Raw genomic sequence first — 21,872 nt, 5'->3', positions numbered from 1 at the left:
GTCCCGGAAGCCAGCCCTTCCACTAAAAATCCTCCCCCTCCCTTCTTTAACCCCACCCCCTCAAGTCCGCGCTTCCTGTTTGAATTCCTTGTCACCTGCCGACCCCTCCTGCCCCTCCGTCCCTCAACCACCCCTTAGATTCGCCCAAAATATTTCCCAACACGCCGGCATGTACGGTAAGTGCGTGAGAATTTCAACTCTAGCACAGTCTGACTGATAGCCCTAACCTCTGCTGAAAAGCATACGAGGAGTTTCAGATGTTAGTTTTCGCGGCGTTCAGGTACATAGTATTTCCGGATTCATCTATGACAACGCGAAAATCCGATGTACCCTTCTGAGAATATGGTGTGGGGTCACAAAATAATGGGTACAAATTTTTAAATTTCTCGCGAGTTCGGAGAGTTTGATTATCAATTTTTTTTTATTATGTTGGTATATAAATATACACTGAAGCATGATAAAATACTCAGCTTATTAATTTTTTTTGTCCGTGACAGCCGCTAAGGTCAGACATGTTTCTATTAGCCCGGCATTTTTTGGAGCAAATTTCATTGTTTGTTCGTGAATTTTTGGCAAAAAAAATATAACGATACCTCAGCCAGATTATTATTACAACCAGCGAGATACATTCGCCAGATATGTCTCCGAGTGACTTGTTCATATTTTCAAAAATAAACAGAGCCTTAAAGGGTCGTCGTTTTACAAGAATATATGGCATAAAAATAAATCGCTGATCGAGATCGAGACTGTAATAGGCTATTCCAAAGATCGAGCTTGAGAAGTGTTTCGAGGATCGGAAGAAGCGCTGGCACAAGTGCATGATATCTTAAGGGGACTATTTTGAAGGTGACAACATTATAGTCTGTACACCGTAAGTTGGCGCACGGTCCCGCGAAGTACCTGAGCCGCGAGCAAAGGAGGGGAGGAAAGGACCGACAAAAAAACTGTATGGGAGCGACAGAGGTAGCTGGCGGGTCCGTTCGCCCGCCCCTTTCCTCCACCCGACGAAGGCAACTATACCTTATTCCCGAACTGAAGGCGGCTGGGTGGAAAATAGAAAGTAGCCAATGGGAAGCGCTGCCCCTTCCACCTCTCCGTTCCCCTCCATCCCCTTCCCTTTTCCACTCCGCTCCCCTCCATCTGGTCGACCAGTGTTGCCAGCCTTGGGAGTAACGGTACTTTCGGGGGCAGCAGAACGAGCGCTCGGCGATCTCCAAAGATTCGGCTTGGCAACACTGCCAGCTGGAGAGCGATGTGCACTCAACGGAGTTCGGAGAGAGACTGCGGGCTCTTGCACACTTTCTCCTGTCGCTCTTCTGTGATTGGCTAGAAGAGTGGGTGGGTTGCGAGCACGCTCAAGGTCAGCCGCCTTCAGTTCGGGAATAAGGTATAGCACCTCTAATAGAATTATTTACTTTTTGTACTTTCTCAAAATATCTCAATCTAAATAGCATTGTAAAGTACTAAAAAGCTTAGAAGAATGACATGAAACACGAAGTGCTCCGATCATAAATAACTAAATGGTCGAAAGTTATTTTTTAGCCGTTATACTGTATATTTTGTTTTGAAAGAAAGTGTCATGTGCTCTTATAGACTAGTCGATAGCTCACGGTATAGGCTAGCGTAACTGCAATCTTTGAAACCCCCAAATTCAATACAATTATTAGGATTTTAGAGAAAGTTGGTAAATTAGATACCAACAAATTGATTTTTTATTATAGTATTCGGACATCACCTGCCAAAGGCGCAGCGAGGGGGGGGTTTTGGGGGATAAACCCCCCCCCCAGAGCTCAGAGAAATTTACCACTAATTAATCCGTTTTACTTGATTGGTTTGATATTACTAATAGAATCGTGTAAGGTTTAGCAAATTATCCCTCAGAAAGCCGTATAAATCACCATTTTGAACCATTTATCTTAAAATTCCTCAATTTATTAATATCGCACCTATCGCTTATCCTGGTGGGTATACCATACCCCCACGCACACTCCGATATTAGTTGCACCTTAACCCCCCAGCCTTAATTTTTAGCTGCACCCCTGTCACCTGTATCCTAATACTCGCTACCATTAACCCTGCTTTTTAGGATTACCAGGTGGCCATTTTTCCTAAAGAGGGCACAGTAGGGCTAAGATTTAGGACATGTTTAAAAGATGTAGGACACTTAGCCGATCGACAAACTTTTAATACTTCTATAATGAGAAACTCACTATTAAAAAGTAAACAGCTACAATTGGAGAGAAAATGGCTGAAAGAAATATAATTACACAAAATAGTTATGTAATTTCCTACCAGCAGCATTTTTAGCTGCGGGATATTTTTCAGCAATTCATTTATTCAACAATCCCCTGTTATATAGTATCTTTTTTCAGTATACCTACCACGCCGTCAAAATACTCAGGGGTCGAGCTGAATCTCACCTACTCTCACGCGGGAAAAAGTTAAAATCTCGGCAAATCTCACGTAATTCATTTACGCAAGAAACAGTTGAGCTTAAGGTGAACTGGGTTAAAGTGAATAAAATCTGTATCAGCAAAATTTAAGTATGCCGTGACTAGCCACGGTGATATCTTTACGGCGTCACCGGCAATGCACAAATTGTGCGAAAATCCACAGAGAAAAAAATCATTCGCCTTGACCGGGATACGAATCCGGATCCCTCGATTTCCGGTCGAGTGCTGTAGCCAGTTGAGCCTCCGAGGCAACATTATTCCCTGTGGAAGGACTTGTGGAAGAATTTGAGGAATGAGGACTATACCGGGCAATGTGGTATGAACTGCTACCGGTAATCGGGGGATCCCAGTCAAGCCGAATGATTTTTTCCTCCGCGGATTTTCGCACTGTATCAGCAGTTTCTGTGACACCGATCGCCGCTCACCATTCACTTGTGTGAACAGTCGATCATTAGTCACGACCTCTCATATCAACTCAGGTAATTCATTCGGGGCCGTCCGTTGCCCTTCTCTCCTTACGCCTTTCTTTCTACGATTGGTTTCATCAGGCCATCATGTCTCATAATGTGGCCTACTAAGTTGTTCCGTCTTCTGCTTAATGTTTACAGAACGCTCATATTTTTTTCCCGCTCGTCTTAGCACTTCCTCATTACTTACACGGTCGCTCCTTCTGAAGCCTGCTATTATTCCGACAATTCGGCCAATATTTCAAAGCATATTCTCGGTCGTTCGCATGAAATGTTTTTGTAAAATATTTTTCTTCCGCTGTTCATTTCTATTGTATCATTTTCCTCAGTCGTCTTCCTCATTTCGTTTTACCTTGATCCATCCTCTGTCTTCTCATTAACATCTGTGACTATGGTGCGTAAACGCTGCCTGAACGTTATCTAATTCCAATCGTTCCTTATTATTCACGGTGCTGCGGCCCATTTCGAGTAGCCGAACGTCAGCAATCATCACCGTTGGCCAACAATCCTAAGATTGGTTTGACGCAGCTCTCCTTTCCTCTCTCCTATCCACTAACCTTTTCATAGCGACGTATTTCTTCTCTTTTACATACTTTATAACCTGTCCTATGTAAGTCATTCGGGACTCTTCCTAGCCCTTCTTCCCTTTCCACTTGTCCTTCTAAGAATGTTTCCATCATGCCTCATAGCATGGCCTACGTCTTCTCCTTAAGGTTTATATAAAACTTCTCTTTTATCGCTCCCTTCCTAGCACTTCCCCATTAAATACTCGGTCGATCCATTTTATATTCAGAGGAAAGGCTAGGGTGGCCCTTTAAAAAAGTTAAAGTTGCTAGATGCATGTAGTTTGATTTATAAACAAACCACCGTAAAAATCAGCCTGGTAACAAAAATACTTCACCCACCTGAATCGCATTTGAAAATTTTTCATTTGTTTCCAATTAACGTAAATTTCCTGTTTTTCATTGAATTTCCGAACAACTACATCCATTACGATAACGTTAAACTCTTATTTCGATTCGATTGTTTTTATAAACAAAGCACAGTAAAAATCAGCCTCATAGCACAAAATTTCACCCAACTGAATCATGTTAGAAAAGTTCGTCTGTCTCTTAAGAAATTTCCTGTTTTATAATTGAATTTTCGATCGAACGCATTATTTACGACAACGTTAAACTCGTACCTCGGTTCGGATATTTTTATTTAAAAGACCAAGGTAAAAAATCAGCCTGATAACACAATATTTCATCCAGCTGAAACAAGTTTGAAAATTTCAGCTGTTTTTCCAAGTATATCTTCTGCTTTATAACTGAATAGGGCGGTTTCCTATTTTTTTATTGTCCAAACCCCTGGAGTACGTATTTCACGTTTTTAGATTTTTTAATCACGATATCTATTTTTAGCGATAAAATGAAAAGTGAAAATTTTCAAGCGCGTGAAAACGCGACGGCTAAGTATGAATGCTGGGGAAATCCCGCGTGACGTCATTCTGGTTCCCGCTGCCGCCGTGTGACGCCACCTTGGTGAGAGGCTATGACAGCCACTACGATGCAGGCTGCTAGCAGGTAGCCGAGTACGCTGCTAGCAAGTAGCGCTCGACTTAAATAAGGATTATTATTACCCTGTCAAACGAGGGAAACTTTCCGACCATAGCCAATTTTAAAAAGTGATTATTAAGAGACGTTTCCCTGAGCTGTGTGCCTCATCCATGCATTGGTAATCTCACAATCAGACGATGTAAAACTCCTGACAACTCGTATAGCATCTAGGTCCCATTGAAGTCACGTGGAGTGGTATCGCATGGGCGCCAATCTCGCCTTTTTCAAATGAGGTTAAAATTTACCATTAATATTCGTCTAAACTGGGATTTATAAAACCAAATAATTTGATGTTATGAATACACTAATGGTGGGTGACGAATCGCAATCAATGCCTTTCGTTTTCTTTGATGAAGGAAACTACCCCATATCGAACAAGTCCATTAATTGCAACAACGTTGAACTCTTACCAAGGTTACAGTTTTTTTTTCGTCTTTTCCTTTTTTTTTGCTTCAGGTATTAACATGTGAAGCAGGTTTTGTCTCTTGAGATTCTTCTTTCCTCCCCCCTGTGTTCGACTCTTCGTCCTCCTCGCTATCTCTCCCTCCCACTGCTTCCTCCGAAAGGTGGAAGTGGTTATTTGCTCTGGAAAGGCCCCGCGTTGACTTTGAGATACTCTACCCATATACTCCGGCGGCTGAGAAAACGGAAGGGAGAACGGATATTGTCACATTTTCTTGTTGACGCTGATATTAGCTGTCCACTCTCTTTCTCTAGAAGAGGTAGCTATTGCAAGGAATTCACGTGGAGGAAAATCGAACTAAAATTTAGAAGGCGAATATTATACGTTTATGAGTTTATACGCTAAAGGTTACAAACATAGCGGAGAACTGCAGGTTTTTTACGTTACTCAGAAGGGAAAATGAAAAATATTAGTCGATAGAATAGATAATTGATATCTATGAGACAACTTAATCGGCCACATCTTGAAGCATGATGCTCTAACAAAGACAATAGTTGGCGGGAAGAACGGCGATGAAGGTCTAGAATGAGATACAAGCATTGAGTAATGACGAATGTAAAAGAGAAGAAATGCTGTTATGAATGGCAAGAGAATATGCATTCGTAAGAATGAAAATATTTGATAAAATATGCAAAAGGCAAATCTAGTAATAGCTAACCAACGGCACGACAGCAATAAATTTCCAAATATTGTTGAAAATACAAACATTTACTTGTGTTTATTACTTACTATACACCAACAAATGCTGTTTTAACGAATTATATTGAGATATACACGATATACTTGCACGTATTTCGTGTCTTATCTATATGTAATGCAGTTTATTATTGTATAAGTCTAACTTTTTCATTATAATACCTGATTTAAGAAAGAAAGAGAATACCTATTTGATACCACTACATTCATTCACAAGACGCATTAAGCGCAAAAAAACAAATAAATCTATGGAGTAGGAAAGAAAGGGATAGGAACACATAATGGAAAAAGGGCGTGGACGACGGTTCTGTTGTAGATGGAAAAAGCCAGAAATCAAAGGGTAAAATTGCGGCCTTACTGGGACTCGAACCCAGATGAGATGGGACCAGAATCCAAAACCTCCCAGTTGCCGGCCGGGTGATCTATCAGTTGTGCTACCAGGACCCTTAGATTTCCCATGATTTATGATGATATTTATAAATATATGCCATGAGCAGGGATAAATTTGAGGTTAATTCACTTGCGCTTCTAGAGGCAATTGATGCTTTCCAGGTATTTTAAAGCCCTCTTGTCCACTAGGGCTGGAAATATTCCCACTAGTGTCGAAGTTATTTCAAGATTTTTTTCAAAGTCTCCCCTCATTGAGTCATCATCACTGGTCAACAATCCTAGGATTGGTTTGACGCAGCTCTCCACTCAGTTCTCCTATCAGCTAATCTTTTCACTCCTACGTATTTCTTCTCTTTCACATCTCTCTTTACTTGTTCCATATATTTTGTTCGAGGTCTTCCTTTTCCATTCTTGGCTTCCACCTGTCCTTCGACGATTGTCTTCATCAGGCCATCATGTCTCAAGATGTGGCCTATAAGGTTGTTCCGTCTTCTTATTAAGGTTTTCATGAGGCTTCTCTTCTCTCCTACCCTTCTTAGGACTTCCTCGTTACTAACTCGGTCGATCCATTTGATTTTCATCATTCTTCTGTAGCACCACATTTCAAAGGCCTCTATCCTTGCTTTCTCCGCTGCGGTCATTGTCCATGCCTCACTTCCGTATAGGAGCATACTCCAGATGTAGGTTCTTATAAATTGTTTCTTTACTTCCATATTTAAGTTTCCCGCTGTAAGCAGGTCTCTCTTTTGGTGGAATGCTCTCTTCCCCTGGGCTATTCTGCTGATAATTTCTTTCTTGCTTCTCCCGTCTCTAGTTATCTTGCTTCCCAAATAACAGAATTCATCCACTTCTATCAGTTTTTGCCTCCCTATTTTAATGTTGGTCTTGACTTCTTCTCTTCTGCTGCATACTAAGATCTTGGTTTTCTTCGTGCTTATTTTCAGTTGATATCTACTCATTACCCTACCCATATTAACCAGAATATTTTTCAAATCCTTCTCTGTTTCTGCTATAACGGCTATGTCATCGGCAAATCTTAGCATGCTTATTTTTTCTCCATGGATATTCACTCCCAATGCCTTTTCTTTGATTTCCTTAATGGCTTTCTCAATGTAAACGTTGAAAATTACGGGTGACAATGTACAGCCTTGTCGCACTCCTTTCTTAATTCTTGCTTCTTCACAGCTGGGCCCTGATTTTATCACGGCTACTTGGTTTTTGTATAAACTGTGGATGATTCTTCTGTCATTATAAAGAACCCCAATTTCCTTAAGATTTTTTTCAAAGTCTCCCCTCATTGAGTATGAAGACAAAAACAATTGCCTCTCGATGTCATCGTCCGTTTCCAGGGAGCCATTAGGGCGTACTTGTCGGAAGGGTCGACACATCGATGGCGTCATGTGAAACACTCCAGCCACACAATGGACCACGAATACCCATCTCATCGGATGCCACATCCAACATCGCAACGGGGAAGCGAGTTAGCTAGTCAGTCTACCATACAGTGAGTTTCAGGAAGAATCTTCAATACTTCAAGAGGCGGTACGGGAGACAATTTAAAGATTTTTTTTATTCATAAACATTGAGTCGCAACTCTTTGGTTACTGAGCTATGGCAACGCAAACATTTTCAGATGTACTTCGCAGTTACCATTAAAACGCGTTTCCAGAGTATCCAGCCTATTTGATATTTTATTCAATATTCTGGATTTTTAATGACATCAATATTGAGAGAGTGGTTGAAATTCTGGCCTGCAGCCCTTCGGTTGGACCCCGTAGATGTTCTTAAATCATCCGTATGATAAAATTAATCTTTAAGCTTAATTAAACGTGAGCTCTGAACGAGTTTCAACAATACGATTGCATTATCTCACCCATTTTGAGTCTAATTGTTCCAGACAGTTATAAACGCTTCTTTCTGTGCAACCATAAATATTTAATGCCCTTAGACATCCAGAGTATCAAAAAGGCTGGATACCTAAGCAAAATTGCCGGCCTTGGTGGCGGTGGGGTCAAGTCCTCGCCTGCCACACCGTAGGTCGTGGGTTCGAATCCAGCCTGGGTAGGTGGTCCCTGTCCAGGGCATGGGTGTTTGTGTTGTTCTTTGTTAATCCTCCGTTGTAAAGGCCTCTGCGTGTTGTTTACGGGGCAGTTGAAAAAAGCGTTTCCATGGTAACTGCAAAGTGCATACAACAAAATGTTTGCTTTGTTATAGCTCGATAACTGCTTTGGGAGTTGCGACCCAAGGTTAATGGATAAAAAGCTAAAAAATATCTCCCCGATCACCTTCTGAAGTATTGCAGATTCCTCCTGAAACAACTTGTATGAACGCCTTATTCGCTTTTTCCTTGTCCCCACGCTCAGTCTTGTTTCCTTAGTCTACGGTGTGCCTAAGGATTCAATGGAAGCATTTGAACGAAGAATTCCATATCTATTTATTCTGAAGTTTCATGTTTCTCGTAGTGTTTATTTCTAATATCTCTCTAATTTCTACTAACGGATTAAAAGAAGTTCTCGAGAAATGTGTTTAAACAATTTTTTTTAAATATCCGATATGATGGTAAAATTCCCAATTTGTCCTCATTTCTAGGAAAACCCGTACTTCAAGGTATTGCCGACTAAGTCTCCAAGATATTGAGTGACCAAGCAACCATAGTTATGAATCCATGAATCATTTACCACTCAACTATAGCAATGAGTCCACCCTCTGAACTGGATTACTTCCCCAAACGGTAGTCTCATCTTCCACGCCTTCTGATCACTTTCTGAACGTTAAAGGACATCGCATGTAACAAGGTCCTCATATCCAGGTCGTGTGTCACGCTTCTATTGTGCATTCTGATTTTGCCATACTGGTACATAGAACACTGTGTCCATATTTTCAGAGTTTTCTAGAACGAAGTTTTTGATCATGTGCACTCATGTTATACTCGCCTTGGGGGCTTCAATCCAGAGATTTAACCTCTATTGCAAGCAATGGGAGCTTCCTAAAACGTATGATATTTTAAATTGTGTTTTCCAAAGTAATGGTAATATTAGTTGTTCATCGGTTATAAAGGCCTGGTTACACGGTACATTAACACGTGCAAGTTAATGTACGTTTGCGTGAATGATTTTGGTGGACCGGAACGGAACATGTACGCATGCATGAACCAAATTAGAACAGGTTCTATTTTCCGTTCATGCATTCGCACAAGTTGGGTGGTTACACGGTGCATTTTCGTGTTCATTCACGCGTTCATACATTTAGACATTGACCCGTACGTGTTAATGTATCGTGTACCCAGGCCTTGAAACACCCGTTCACTTGCGCATAAAATTTGAATTCCCGCCTGTTTTCCGCACCAACAAGATGGATTATATTAAGGCCGTTTCACACGGTACACGGAATTACGCAATCTGACGTACGTGCGTAGGCGAAATCAAAAATGCGTCGTGTAAAGCGGTGAATTGCTAGAACACATGCGAGAATGCGTAGACGCGAGATGGCAAAATAGCCCATGTTCTAATTTCGTTCATGCATTCGCGCAATTCCACGCCATTTTAGAAATTAATGCAGCTCTAACCTGCGCAATTCCGTGCACCGTGTAAAACGGCCTTTAGACAAGAGCGTGGAAAGACTTGGATATAAACCAGGGTGTAAGGATCTTGGGCAGGGAGAGAATTACCCTCACCCTACATCTGTCCCCAAATAAAATAAGACCCGCGAACAAATGAGTGGCGGGGGGCGCGTCGAAGGAAACTGGGCAGTGGTCCACAGACCAGACCACAGGAGGAGAGAGACGGAAGATATTGACGCCTAGCCACGAGCCATACGGCTCTCTTCAAAACATCACCAGTTGCTGTTGCAACGACGGTAAATTACGAGATTTTTTTAAAAGGTCCAGACGTATACAAAACGGGTGAGATTGGGCGATCACTTCAATGATGGCAGGAAAATGACCGTTTCACCCAATCGTTTTCCGCGTTTGCTCCAGATTTTTAAGGGCGTTGAATAATTAAGGTTGGATGTAAAAGTACGATGAAACAATCTCAAAATGGGTGAGATTGCGCAATGGTATTGTTGGTAATCGCTCAGAACTCTCGTTTAATTAAATTCAAAGATTGATCGTTTCAGACAATTATGATCGCAACGATCGATATTTTCGTCCAGCCTTAATAATTTAATGCCCCTAAAATTCCAGAGTATTTAAAACTTTGGGGTCCAAAGTCGAGGCTGGATCAACAGGCCTACTGCAAGGATCAGGTCTAACGTCAAGTGGAGCGCAACATCACAAGCATTAGCGTAAAAAGGAATATGCTTTGGGGGGGTGGGGGTGAGATAGCCTGGGGTGGCGACCAGTGGCGCAGCGAGGGGGGGATTTTGGGGGATAAACCCCCCCCCCCAGAGCTTCGAGAAATGTTTAAGTTTAATCTATTTTACTTAATTGGATTGATATTACTAATAGAATAGCGTGAGGATCAATAAAATATCCCACAGAAAGCCGTAAAACTCACCATTTTGAACCATTTGTCTTAAAATTCCGCAATTTATTAATATCGCACCAACCCGCTTATCCTAGTGGGTATTCCATACACCAACACACCCTGGTATTAGTTGCACCTAAACCCCCCCCCCCCAGCGTTAATTCCTGGCTGCACCCCTGGTAGCGACCCCTCTACCATGCAGCGGGGTCCGGGGAAAAGTTTTGAAAAATGACATGCTTGGAAATACATTTTACCTACATCATTTTGGCATTATACTTGTAGTAATGTAATAAATTTTTCCCGAAATTATTACCAAGTAAAGGCGTTAATAATCCAAATGACAAATACCTAACAGACAAAGTACAGGGTGTTTCAGGAGGAACCTTCAGGAGGTTGTAGGTAGGTTATAATGTTGAGCTCAACTATAGTTAAGCCACTTTATTTAATTAGTTCTAATAAGACCCCCTCCCCCCTAGTTACGCCGCTGATCACAAGGTTTTATAAGGGGAATATACAAGGGCAATTCTTCAAGAAATGTCAAACATAGATATTTTTTAATGATAAACTCTTTAATTGAACTCATAGCATAATATTGTAGTATTTGGAAGTTTCTTTAAACGACAAAATAAAACATTTAAAGGGCACCAATGAATATTGTCAATTATTCCCTTTATTCTGAAAATTAATTTCGACCAGAATATTTTCATGATAAAGAGAAGAACACAATGGTAATTTCCACACTTTTAATGTCACAACTCAGCAACCGACCATGGTTTCAACACGTAAGTAAATTATCATGGATATAAAGAACTTCCACAAAATCGAGCCGGATACGATTTTATACAGAATATTTTCATTGAAAAAAATGGACCGCAAAGGTTTGATAAATTGTCGAAAAGGCTGGATATCCAAGAAAAACCGTTTCCGTGGAAACTGCTAACTGTATAAAAAATTTTGGCGTTTCCTTATCTCAGTAACTAAGGATCCAGGTTCGAATCCCGGCTAAGTCAAATATTTTTTCATGGTGAACTTCATCCTTTGGTGTATTTAACTTTGCACCCGTGCGCGTGACTGCGTACAAAGTCACTTATTCCTGCAGTACCTTATAACTAAATAATATTCAAATGAGATTGTCAGTTTTATGAATTGGTGTTTGCTCTACTAAAGTTTAAGTATCTGCGTGTCGGAATGCTATGATTAAATCATAAGACCCATGTGACAGGAGTGTAATGCAAAATTCACGTGTGGTAGCTTCCTCCACAGGCCACTGGGGAGAGGGAGGCGCTGCTTAGGCATCGCTTCGTGGTTTGTTTCGAGTGCTCGGAGAAGGGAGCAAATGGAGCACTCAAGGGCCACTACATATCGCACTCCACTCTGTCACTCAGGGCGACGAGAGGCCAACAATGAGCACTCGACTAATAAGCCACTACACATGTGCAGAGCGCCAATGGATTCCATTCCCACGGACTAAGCAGACGAAAAAGTCGATAAACAAAAGAAGTCGATCGTGCGACCGCATTACACCCATTGAGTGGTAATTGTATCGAGAGGGTTGTAAACAAAGCGACCAGTGGGAAAGTAGGACCAACGTGGATGGTTGGAGCACGTGAACGGTCATCCAGAAACGCCAGTTCCGTTTTGCCCATTTCTACCCACCCTATCCATGTGGCTACACCTACCGAGCAGGGCAATTGTCGCTCTTATAGAAAAACTGCGCATTATTTTGTTTTAAAATTGTCATAAACATGCGGCTTAAGGTTTTGTAAACTTAATGAAAAGTAAAGAAAAATTTGTAATTCAACATAAATATTTAATTTACGACCTAGATTTCGATGTGACACGTCATCTCCTGATACAGATGCACAGAAGACAGAGAATAAATACGAGTCACACGAAAAATTATTTTAAAAAATTATGACTATTTATTCATCTGCCTTCTATGCATTTGTACCGGAGGATGATGACATCGTCACTTCATCGGAATTAGTCTGGTTTGGGGTAGGGAGAACTGAAGGGCTGCATTACACCAATCTTAGGATTTCAATACTATGTATGCATGTATAAAAGTCATGAGACGTAATGGACGAGGTTTTAAGTTGATACTTTGCAACTTTTTATCAATTCCCTTTTTGCACGCTTTTTCTTAACTTGCTTCCTTCGTTTGTCTATTACATCGTTGGAATCTAATAACTGATTCCTAACCCACTTCCTTTCAGATGTCCTTGAGATTTTACTCACTTGTTTGTTTATGATGAAAATACAACATTCAATGATCAGCCATTAGAAAAATTCTTGATTTAAGTGTTTGAGGCTAATGGTGATTAAAGAGATTCGTATGGGTGCAGGCCGCGTGATGAATCGGAAATTGCCCCGACGTTTCGTGTCCGACTGCTGGTCACTTCTTCAAGGGAATGATGCTGGTATTTGGTTCTGCTGCCTTTTTATTTCAGGTGGGCGGAGGGGTTGAGGATTGAGGACTGGAGGCGGGAGATGAAGGAATGTTGTAGAAGACTGAGTTCCATATATTGCTATTCTCAATCCGGTATCTCTGTTACGATTATTTTTGTTTTTCTTTATCTCTATGGCTTCGCGGATGAGTCGGGATTTAAAATGAATCACCTTCGCGATGATTCTAGATTTTTCGAAATTGATCGATCGAAAGAAGTGGCCAGCAGTCGGTCACGAAACGTCGCGTCGGGGCAATATCCGTTACATCACGCGGCATAAACCCGTATATCTCTTTTTAATCATTTAAAATTTGTTCAACTGTACTCTTTTGACTGAATTTCCATTTGAAAAAATAGTTTTGAATATTCTCAATTGATGGCGTTTGTCATATATTTTTTGACAGAAATCTCTTCAATAGATCTTATATAAATCTTTATTCTCCGAGCGGTGAAAAGTTTATTTATTATTAAGTCCACATTTCACCGTTTTAGGAAACACTGTGTTTTTAAATATTATTTTAATTTTATTGTCTTTTTATCTCCTATATTCTATGACCACGTTCGTAGATTGCTGAGTGAACACGATAAGCGCCCTTTTGTGGAGGAGGCGGAGCGGCTTCGAGTGATCCACAAGCGAGAGCATCCGGACTACAAGTACCAGCCGCGGCGGAGGAAGGGCCCACAGGGTCTCGGAGGGCCCGCCAAGGACGAAGGCGTGCCCAAGACAAGGGCCCCGCCTGCTGCCCACCGGGGCAGCGGAAACCTCGGGTAAGTGACGGACCCACTTCATGCATTTCCCCACTCTCTGGGGTGTAACAAATAAATACTCCCATCGCGTCACATTTGAGATTTAATTTTAAAACAAAGCAAGATAAATAAAAAATACAAGTTTGGTATTTTTTTAAAATTATAAAGTGACGTTGCTGAAATCAAACGATATGGTCGAGATTGAAGCTGAAAAATCGAGGTTGGATCAAAATTCGATGACCATGACTCGATCTCGATTTCTTCAATCTTTGACTAATAAGCAGATTTTCGATTTTAATCGAATTTTTTCGTATTTAAATCAACGAAGTATCTTATCGGGTGTTTTCTCAGGGGTGGAGTCCGCCCATCAAAGCAATCACTTCAACAACAACAACAGCAAAGAGAGGACGCGGGATGCGGCAAGGGCGCGCGGGTGCAGGGTGCGGCGGCCGCTCCTTCGCCGCCGGGCGCGGGAGCGGGACCTCCCACTCCGCCCAGCACCCCGACGGGCGGCGGGAGCGGAGGTCAGGCGCCAGCGCCAGACGACGAGGAGGGAACAGTGGAGATGGCGCCGCTCAAGGCCGAGAGAATGGCACCCCTGCAACCGCCATTCGGGTGCGGCACCACGGCACCACTAAACGGTAAGACCAACGTTGCTGGGAATGGGGGAATAACCATTTTTTTAATGTTTAATGCTAAATTTTGTCCAAGGGCAAATTGAAGTTCAGCAATGCAATACATTTGATTGAATGTTCACTGCTTGGTTAATAAAATTTGTAGAAAGAACAGGAAGACCTCCTTATAGAACTTTTAGGAAGTTTAAAATTTCTAAATGCATTTTGATTCCGCTGTATCTCGAAAAAATTGGCTATTTGTATGCACCAGGAGTTAGTTCATTTTTACTTTCAAATTTGTCCAAATTAGTGCGGTAATTCATTATATTTGATTGAATATTTTGCGCTTGGCTATTACAATTCACAGAAAGAGCCGTTAAACCTCATTATTGAACTTTAGGAAGTTTGAAATTTCTAAATTCATTATCTGAAGAGATGTAATGTACAGAGAACAATACATTTTAACAGCAGCCTATAAGCCATAGTAATAATAGCAGGATTGACTTAATGGAAAAGTTTTATCGTAGTAGTTGAAGAAATAAACCCTTTTTATTAACACGATGATATTTTCTTTGACTATGGTTTCTTCATAGGTTTTCAACTCACATGAGACTCAACTCACCTTCACAAGTTTCCGCTGTAACGAATCAATGGTCGAACAAAATAAATCACCAATTTGGAAAAAGCGTAGTTTTTATTCCTTCATCACTTACTATGGCTGAGTATTGAATAGGAGCATCAAATTATCACGATTAAATATCGATTTCGTTTTAAATTGCATGGATCGATCTCATATCGACATCGAATCATTTCAGGCGATCAGCATCGAATCGACTTCAGCGGTATCGACGTGGACACAATGCGAGAGGACATCGACAGTGCAGATCTCGACCAATACCTACCGCCGCACCCAACCCACCAGCCGCACCCAACGCATCCCACGAACCTGCCGCAGCCGTCGCTTCCGCCGCCTCCCAACGGCCTCCTCGCACCGACGCCGTCAACTGTCAACCACGCCCCGCCGCCACCGCCAGCGCTGCCGCCGGCCATCGCGCAAAGCACCGACGCGGTCGTCCCACCATGGACCTCAAGCATCGAACCCGCGGCCCCCCACCACGACGAGCCGTATGCCGATGCGTGCGGGGGAGCCTTCCCCGCCTACCAGAGGCCTTTCCCGAGGCTGGGTCTTCTTGGGGCCTCGCGAGGCCCCGAAGCCGAGGAAAGGGCCTGTTCACCAAGCTACCACGAGCTGCAGGTAAGGCTAGAGGTCATCTCAGAGGAGGAAAGCACGTGGTCTGTTCCGGCCAAAGCGGTTACTGGAGAGGCCGTTAGTTATATTTCCTGCAGTTATAATTACAACGGTATAAGCGGCAACGGTGAACACCGTTGTAACGGCAACAGTTACTGGAGAGGACGTTAGTTATAGTTTATACAGTGGTAACTATTGTAACGGAGGGAGCGCGTCGGTAGACGAAGCCTGGAGTCCACCATATTGTTTTGCCTCGGTTGAAACAGAAATACATATTCTTTGACGAAAAACGTGGTTTCGAAAACTCCCTATTTTCTCTGAAAGCATAGCAGTTCCTTTAACACAGTTACAACTGGAAAAAAGAAGTATGGAAGCGCAACCTAAAAATATAGATATTTTTTATTGCTTCAAATCTTCGGATTACAGCCAGTTTGAAGATTTATTAAACACTCACGAATGTGGCAGATAATAATATTATTGTACTAAAATAACGTGAGGAACGCATTGTAAGTTAAGCGATTGGCATGAATCGCTTGGCAACTATTATACTTTCATTAGCCTACAGACAAACTCCATTCCCCTGAAGTCGTTGCTTCGAACCCATATAAACGAGCGTCAGAGGTTAATCTCGAACTCAATTTTTGTCCCTCCCTCCCTCCCTCCCTCCCTTCCCCATCCCTCCGAATCTGGAAGGCTTCGGATTTCGTCATTATATTATTTCTCACAGTTTTTCGTATGAATTTGCATTTAAAGAACACCTTTGAGCTAGTTAAACGGCCTTCAATTTTCTATAGATTGCATAGAGGATAGATAACGTGGTTAGTGCACATTAGGCAGTGGCGGATACAGAGAAAATTCAAAGGGGGGGGGGGCGCAATAGACATCTTGAGTTACCTTTACTTTTATCGCAATAAAAAATAATCAAGTCACATGCAGAGCTTCAGAAATTTTAACTAAAGTGATTTAACACACATTCAAGACAATGCCATCTTATGATATAAAAAAGTTAAAATTATGGTTCTGCTATGTTTGGCAATACGGGTGGCCCCGCAAAGGGGGGGCGCGCGCCCCCTGCGCCCCCCATCTGTATCCGCCACTGACATTAGGTGGAAAGTAATAATTTCATCAGAATATGAGCTGGAGAAACTGAAAAGTCAAGTTATGACGGGGTTGCACATTCTCCTAAAATATTGCTTCTGTGTCGCCGCATGATATTGTTTATCATTGAATAATTGCATTTACTTTCGTTTGGTACTAGGGGCTATATATTGTGACATTTAAATCTTTGGCTTTCGAAAAGAGAAGTTTCTTGATGGCCACCCCTGACTTGCAATTACCATTAGAATTGTAACACATTTATTTTTCACAAGGAAAAGGTTTCACAAAGCAAAGCCGGAAGTTATTATTAACCTTTCAATGAACTCACAGTATAGTATAACTGATAACTCAAGGTTTAACTTTTTGAAACTTTCCCCATTATGGAAAATAAAATGATAAAACTTTGTATGGTTCACAAGTATATTTTTAAAAAAAGGCACGCCCGGGGTTTCATAACATATTTACATCTACATCTGAAGATGTAACTATGCTATGAAACCTTGGTAATACCTTTTTATAAAGATACTCGTGAACCCAGAGGCGTAACTATGGGGGATGAGGGGATAGATCCCACCAAAGCCTCATAGAAATAAAAAAATAGTAAAACTATTGTCTATTTTTATCACATAATAACTGCATCTGCTTAAAGGTAAATTTTAAGTGCAAAAATAATGTAAAATGTATTTCCAGGAATGTCATTTTTCAAATATTTTGCCGGACCCCCCTAGGCAACGGGGGTCCGCGGGGTCCGGGAGGGTTCGCCCCCAAGGCCCCTGATCCCCGCTATGCATATTCCTATTTACACCACTGAGTGAACCTAACAAAGTTTTATTGCTTTATATTCCATCACTATATAGTATTGCGCAGGCGAAAAATTTAACTACGGTCTTGAACAATTGCAGGTCCCTCCGTTGATGAAGATGGAGGCTGAGGTCCCTTTGATGAGGGCCGCGGCTCAGCTCCCGCCCTCTCAAGGCCTCTACTATTATTATGGGGGCCCCAACGGGCCTTGCGGGCCCAGCACGCAGCAAAACGCCTCCGCACCCCACTACCTGCCACCGTACCAGTGCTTGCAGCAGAGGACCATGGGGCAGGACTGGAGCGCAGGGTATTCCGGCTGACGGATTCTCTCGATTCGATCACGAGGTTATCGAATGACCATGAAAGGACATCAGGAAAGAAGTCTGAAGAGCCCACGTGAAAAACTGGACATCTATTCGCACAGTGGAGTGTTTAGATTCTCATGTGAATGATAAATGGTGACTAACCTCAACCTAAGTTATCTGAAACATCAGGGCGAATATTCTGATTTTTTCGTCGCGAAGGGTCAGCTATAAAGAACATTAATTAGCCGTAATTAGATGATTCAGCAGCTGCAAAAATAGTGCCTAATTTCTCTTCTAAAACAAGTTTGCCACCTGTGATGATAACCAGAATAATCGCCCAGGGTGACGGAGCAATTGTGAATTCGTCTTTCCTTAGCACGGATATTTAATTTGTCGGTTGCAATGTTGAATGATGAAGCAGGGAGGAATATATGGTGTACTCTGCGATGGAAGCTCGACATGTTGGTTAAATAAGGAGTTTAGGTCCTCAAGTAAATTACTGTTGGCTCGATAAAACTTTATTTGTTAACAAATGCACTTGAGGGACTATGAATTTGTGATTTCTTCCATACGATGGATGGAAATTTTATTGACGTGGTGCACTGATTGAAAGAACTCTGCGATTCACGCCCTGCATCTATTTGTTCAGTGGGGAGCTGGAAGAACACTTGCAATTGGAAGTGCTGACTTGATTTGTTGATGGTGACTGATCTGACCTGTTCAGTGGATGTTTTAGCTCTTGTGAAAATGACTTCTGATTAATATCAATGTCCCGTCAGTCACCAGAGTGTCCGAGAACTAATGAAAGTGACTCTTGAATAAAAACTCTATAAAGTATCACTTCTCTGGCAGAGTAGAGCGAGGAAGCACTAGTGATCCCTTCTACTCGTTGGACTTAGTTAAACTAATAGAATATTCCATGGTGAATCAGAATAGAATTCAGAAACTGTATTTTGACTGAAGTCTCAGTAATCTCTGTTATCTGAGTCATCGGAGTGACGAAGAACTAGTGATCTCTAAAAACTCTAACTGATAAGGAATATTACAATAGAGGTCACCCACCGCACATTAAAATGGGTTTACATGAGTCTCCATGCACCGCCGATGGCAGAGCTACCCGAATGTTCCGGGAAAATGAACAGTAATCAGAGCTGTCAATCGAACTTCATATTCTTGTTGATATGATCTATAATATTCATAAATGTCTTTATGTTACTCCTCATGATTGCAAAGGCTATTGCAAAAAATGAGAATGAATGGATCGCCCTGCGATCATCGCCACCCTGCGGAGATTTTTGAAAACTGATTAAAAATCGAGAGAAGTGGCACCGAGGGAAATTGGGTTTATAATCGAATAACAAAGTCCTCCTTCTTGCTGTACCCTTGCTTACGAAAATAGGTGTAAACTAAACCTAATTTAACCTTTGGGTCTCACAATCAGACGATCTGAAAGAAATGGCACAATGTGATTTCGTTTATGACATCCTTTCCCCGACATGGTGGGATAATTGTATGAATACAGTCTTACTCATAGCTAAGCCCCAAACCACTATCTAGATACCTCATAACTCAATTCCTTCCCTAGTGAAAATGCGTTTGAGAAGGTTACCTTTATAGTCTGTCCGAACACGGAAGACGGGTAATAGATTATGGCGCCGCTCGGGAGCCCTAAACTAGCCGCGTACCCGCCGTCAGTCATACAATAGCCGGGCTATGGTCGACCGCGATCGCTGTAATGAGTCACGAATTACACTCAACATCGAAAAATTGTCACATAAAAGAAAGCTTAATTTGAAATTTTTCCTTGCTGTTTTGATTTCTGCGTGTGATTTCATGAAACAAGAATCTAAACACGACGGAGTTATGTGTAAATCAGTTATGTAGCACTTAGTGGTTGCAAAAAAATGTATTTTGCTTTTTTTTCAAGTGTCACATTAAGTGTTACATAACTAATTGACATAATTCTTTCGTGTGTATACTCTTTATTGATTAAATCGCAAGTAGAAATCAAAACTGTAACAAAAAATTACAAGTTACGCTTAATTTACGTGATTATTTTTCAGAGTGGAGTGCGATTCGTGACCCATTTCAGCGCATGCGGTGCCTTAATCTCTTATCCGCTTTTCGAGTTCGGGCAAACTATATTCTGATATCCAAGAAGAAGAGAAAAAGTCCTGTACTTACAATATGTTACTCAGCTATACCAGAACAAATATACGGATCTGAAGGAAGTGGCTGAGAGCTTTTAAAATGATGTGAAAGGATAATGCGAATCAGGATAAGAATTTAGATAACAGGCGATCGCATTCGGTAGGATAACAAAAAGGATTTGCGACCATTTTTGCGGCTTTATAACATGGTAGGTTTCATAAACTGATTAACCGTGTGTGTAAATTTATCGTTTTAATGATCCAAAAGTGTTAACGAGACAGTAAAAGCATTCGCAAACAGACTTGTTAAAACAATATGACCAATGTTTGGAATAATACCATTGGAATATTCCGTGTTCATAGTGTTATGTGAAGACAGTGGCGAATAAAACCCTAAGGAAATGTTTGCTGAAATGATAATCCTATTCGTGAGAGATTTGAATGAAAAATCTTCTATTCGGTGCCACGTACTTTCGTAAAACTGTTTGATTAGTTTGCTGTATTTAAAACTACTCTATGCTATTCAGTTCATAAGTTTAGCATGATATTACTGCATCCGAGACGGAACTCCTGAAGCCATTAAGACTAGATTGATCAGCTATGTGGTGGTTATGAAAATGCGTATTCAAAGTGCAAACTTTACGAGGATAAATTAAAGGTTCTTATAAAAGGAAAAATCGTCGCATTACGTATTTTCCTCAACTAGAAGAGAATTTGCGGAAATACTTTCACTACATAGCAAATAGTAGCAACTAATTGGCTATTACTAGCGGCTTTGCTACTTGAGTTTTTTTGTCTGATAAGACGATCTGCTGATAGAATAAGTACCATATGTAATACCCCCTAGCGAGACAAACTGTCTGATTTTTACGCCAGATAACTTTTCATTGTTGAATATCTATTTATTTTTTAACCTCCCAGAGAGATATAGATGGTATTGACATCTGCTTGAGAGGTACAGCCAGTGAAAGTTCTTAGCAATTAGATTTTTTTCGTATTAAAATACGTTAAGTTTAGGAATCCCTTTATTTAAAGAAGAAGTCACTGTTAGACCACAAGAATATCAATTTGGAGATGTAAGGAACATTTTCCTTCTTGAATATGTGGAAAAAGAAATCCAATAAACCTACAGAATCTCATTAATCTTGTAGAATCTCACGCAGTGGCCATTAAACATTATACAATGATTTCAAGCCAAAAACTTAGATCAATGATTTAAAATATTTTTTATTAATTATTTTATTTTAAAAAGTTCTAATTTATTATTTGACACTGTCACGTGAATATGTCATTATTAAGCATTTATAAATGTATTCCTGATGGCAAGTCCATCATAAATGTCGTTGAAAACAATGTCTTTTTTTTATTTTTGTTTTAATGTAGCAAAATCTGTACCTTGACTCTGTTATTTATGAAACTTTTTGTAATAAAGAAGCAAAGCATGATTAAATTATTACCTCTGTGCATTATTTTAAGTAATCCATTGACTCATTTTTTATTTTAAATTATATTTCAGAACCTAGAGTTCGGTATTTAACATAATGAAAGGTACTCGTCTTTTCCACTCTAATTTACTCCAACCGACCCAGGTTTCGGCACATACATCTACATCTACATAATACCCCGCAAGCCGCCTAAAAGGCGTGTGGCAGGGGGTGTTAGGACACCAGCCGTTTACAGCTATTAAAAAAAAAAGAAGTGCTCTAACGAGGTTGGGACAAGCGTTTATTAAAGTCCTTTATTGTTCGGGGGAAAAACGAATTCCCATATCTATCCGTTCGGCAAAAAATCTCTCTTAATTTATCGCTTCTGTCGGACCTGGAAATATAGTGTGGCTCTAAGATTATGTTCTCTGTGTCGCTCTTAAAGATATCCATTCTTAATTGTTCAAGCAATCTAAGCCTAGCGCGCAGCCTCCGAGTCTCCAA

General features: G+C 41.0%; 1 protein-coding gene across 2 annotated transcripts in view; it reads left to right on the top strand.

The window, feature by feature from the left end:
• Positions 1 to 21,400, top strand: part of LOC124165809 (transcription factor SOX-10-like) — a 73,415-nt gene extending 52,015 nt beyond the window's left edge. For both annotated transcript variants that reach the window (XM_046543335.1, XM_046543334.1), the window contains exons 3-6: positions 13,548 to 13,748; positions 14,079 to 14,368; positions 15,157 to 15,596; positions 17,591 to 21,400. In XM_046543335.1, coding sequence (XP_046399291.1) covers positions 13,548 to 13,748; positions 14,079 to 14,368; positions 15,157 to 15,596; positions 17,591 to 17,809 — 1,150 coding nt within the window. In that variant the 3' untranslated portion in view covers positions 17,810 to 21,400. The remainder of the gene's footprint in view (positions 1 to 13,547; positions 13,749 to 14,078; positions 14,369 to 15,156; positions 15,597 to 17,590) is intronic.
• The last annotated feature ends 472 nt before the right edge of the window (positions 21,401 to 21,872 follow it).

The sequence above is a fragment of the Ischnura elegans genome, chromosome 9, assembly GCF_921293095.1.
Source record: "Ischnura elegans chromosome 9, ioIscEleg1.1, whole genome shotgun sequence".
Taxonomy (NCBI): domain Eukaryota; kingdom Metazoa; phylum Arthropoda; class Insecta; order Odonata; family Coenagrionidae; genus Ischnura; species Ischnura elegans.
The sequence above is the reverse complement of the archived record's forward strand: the minus strand, read 5'-3'. Positions and strand labels throughout refer to the sequence as shown.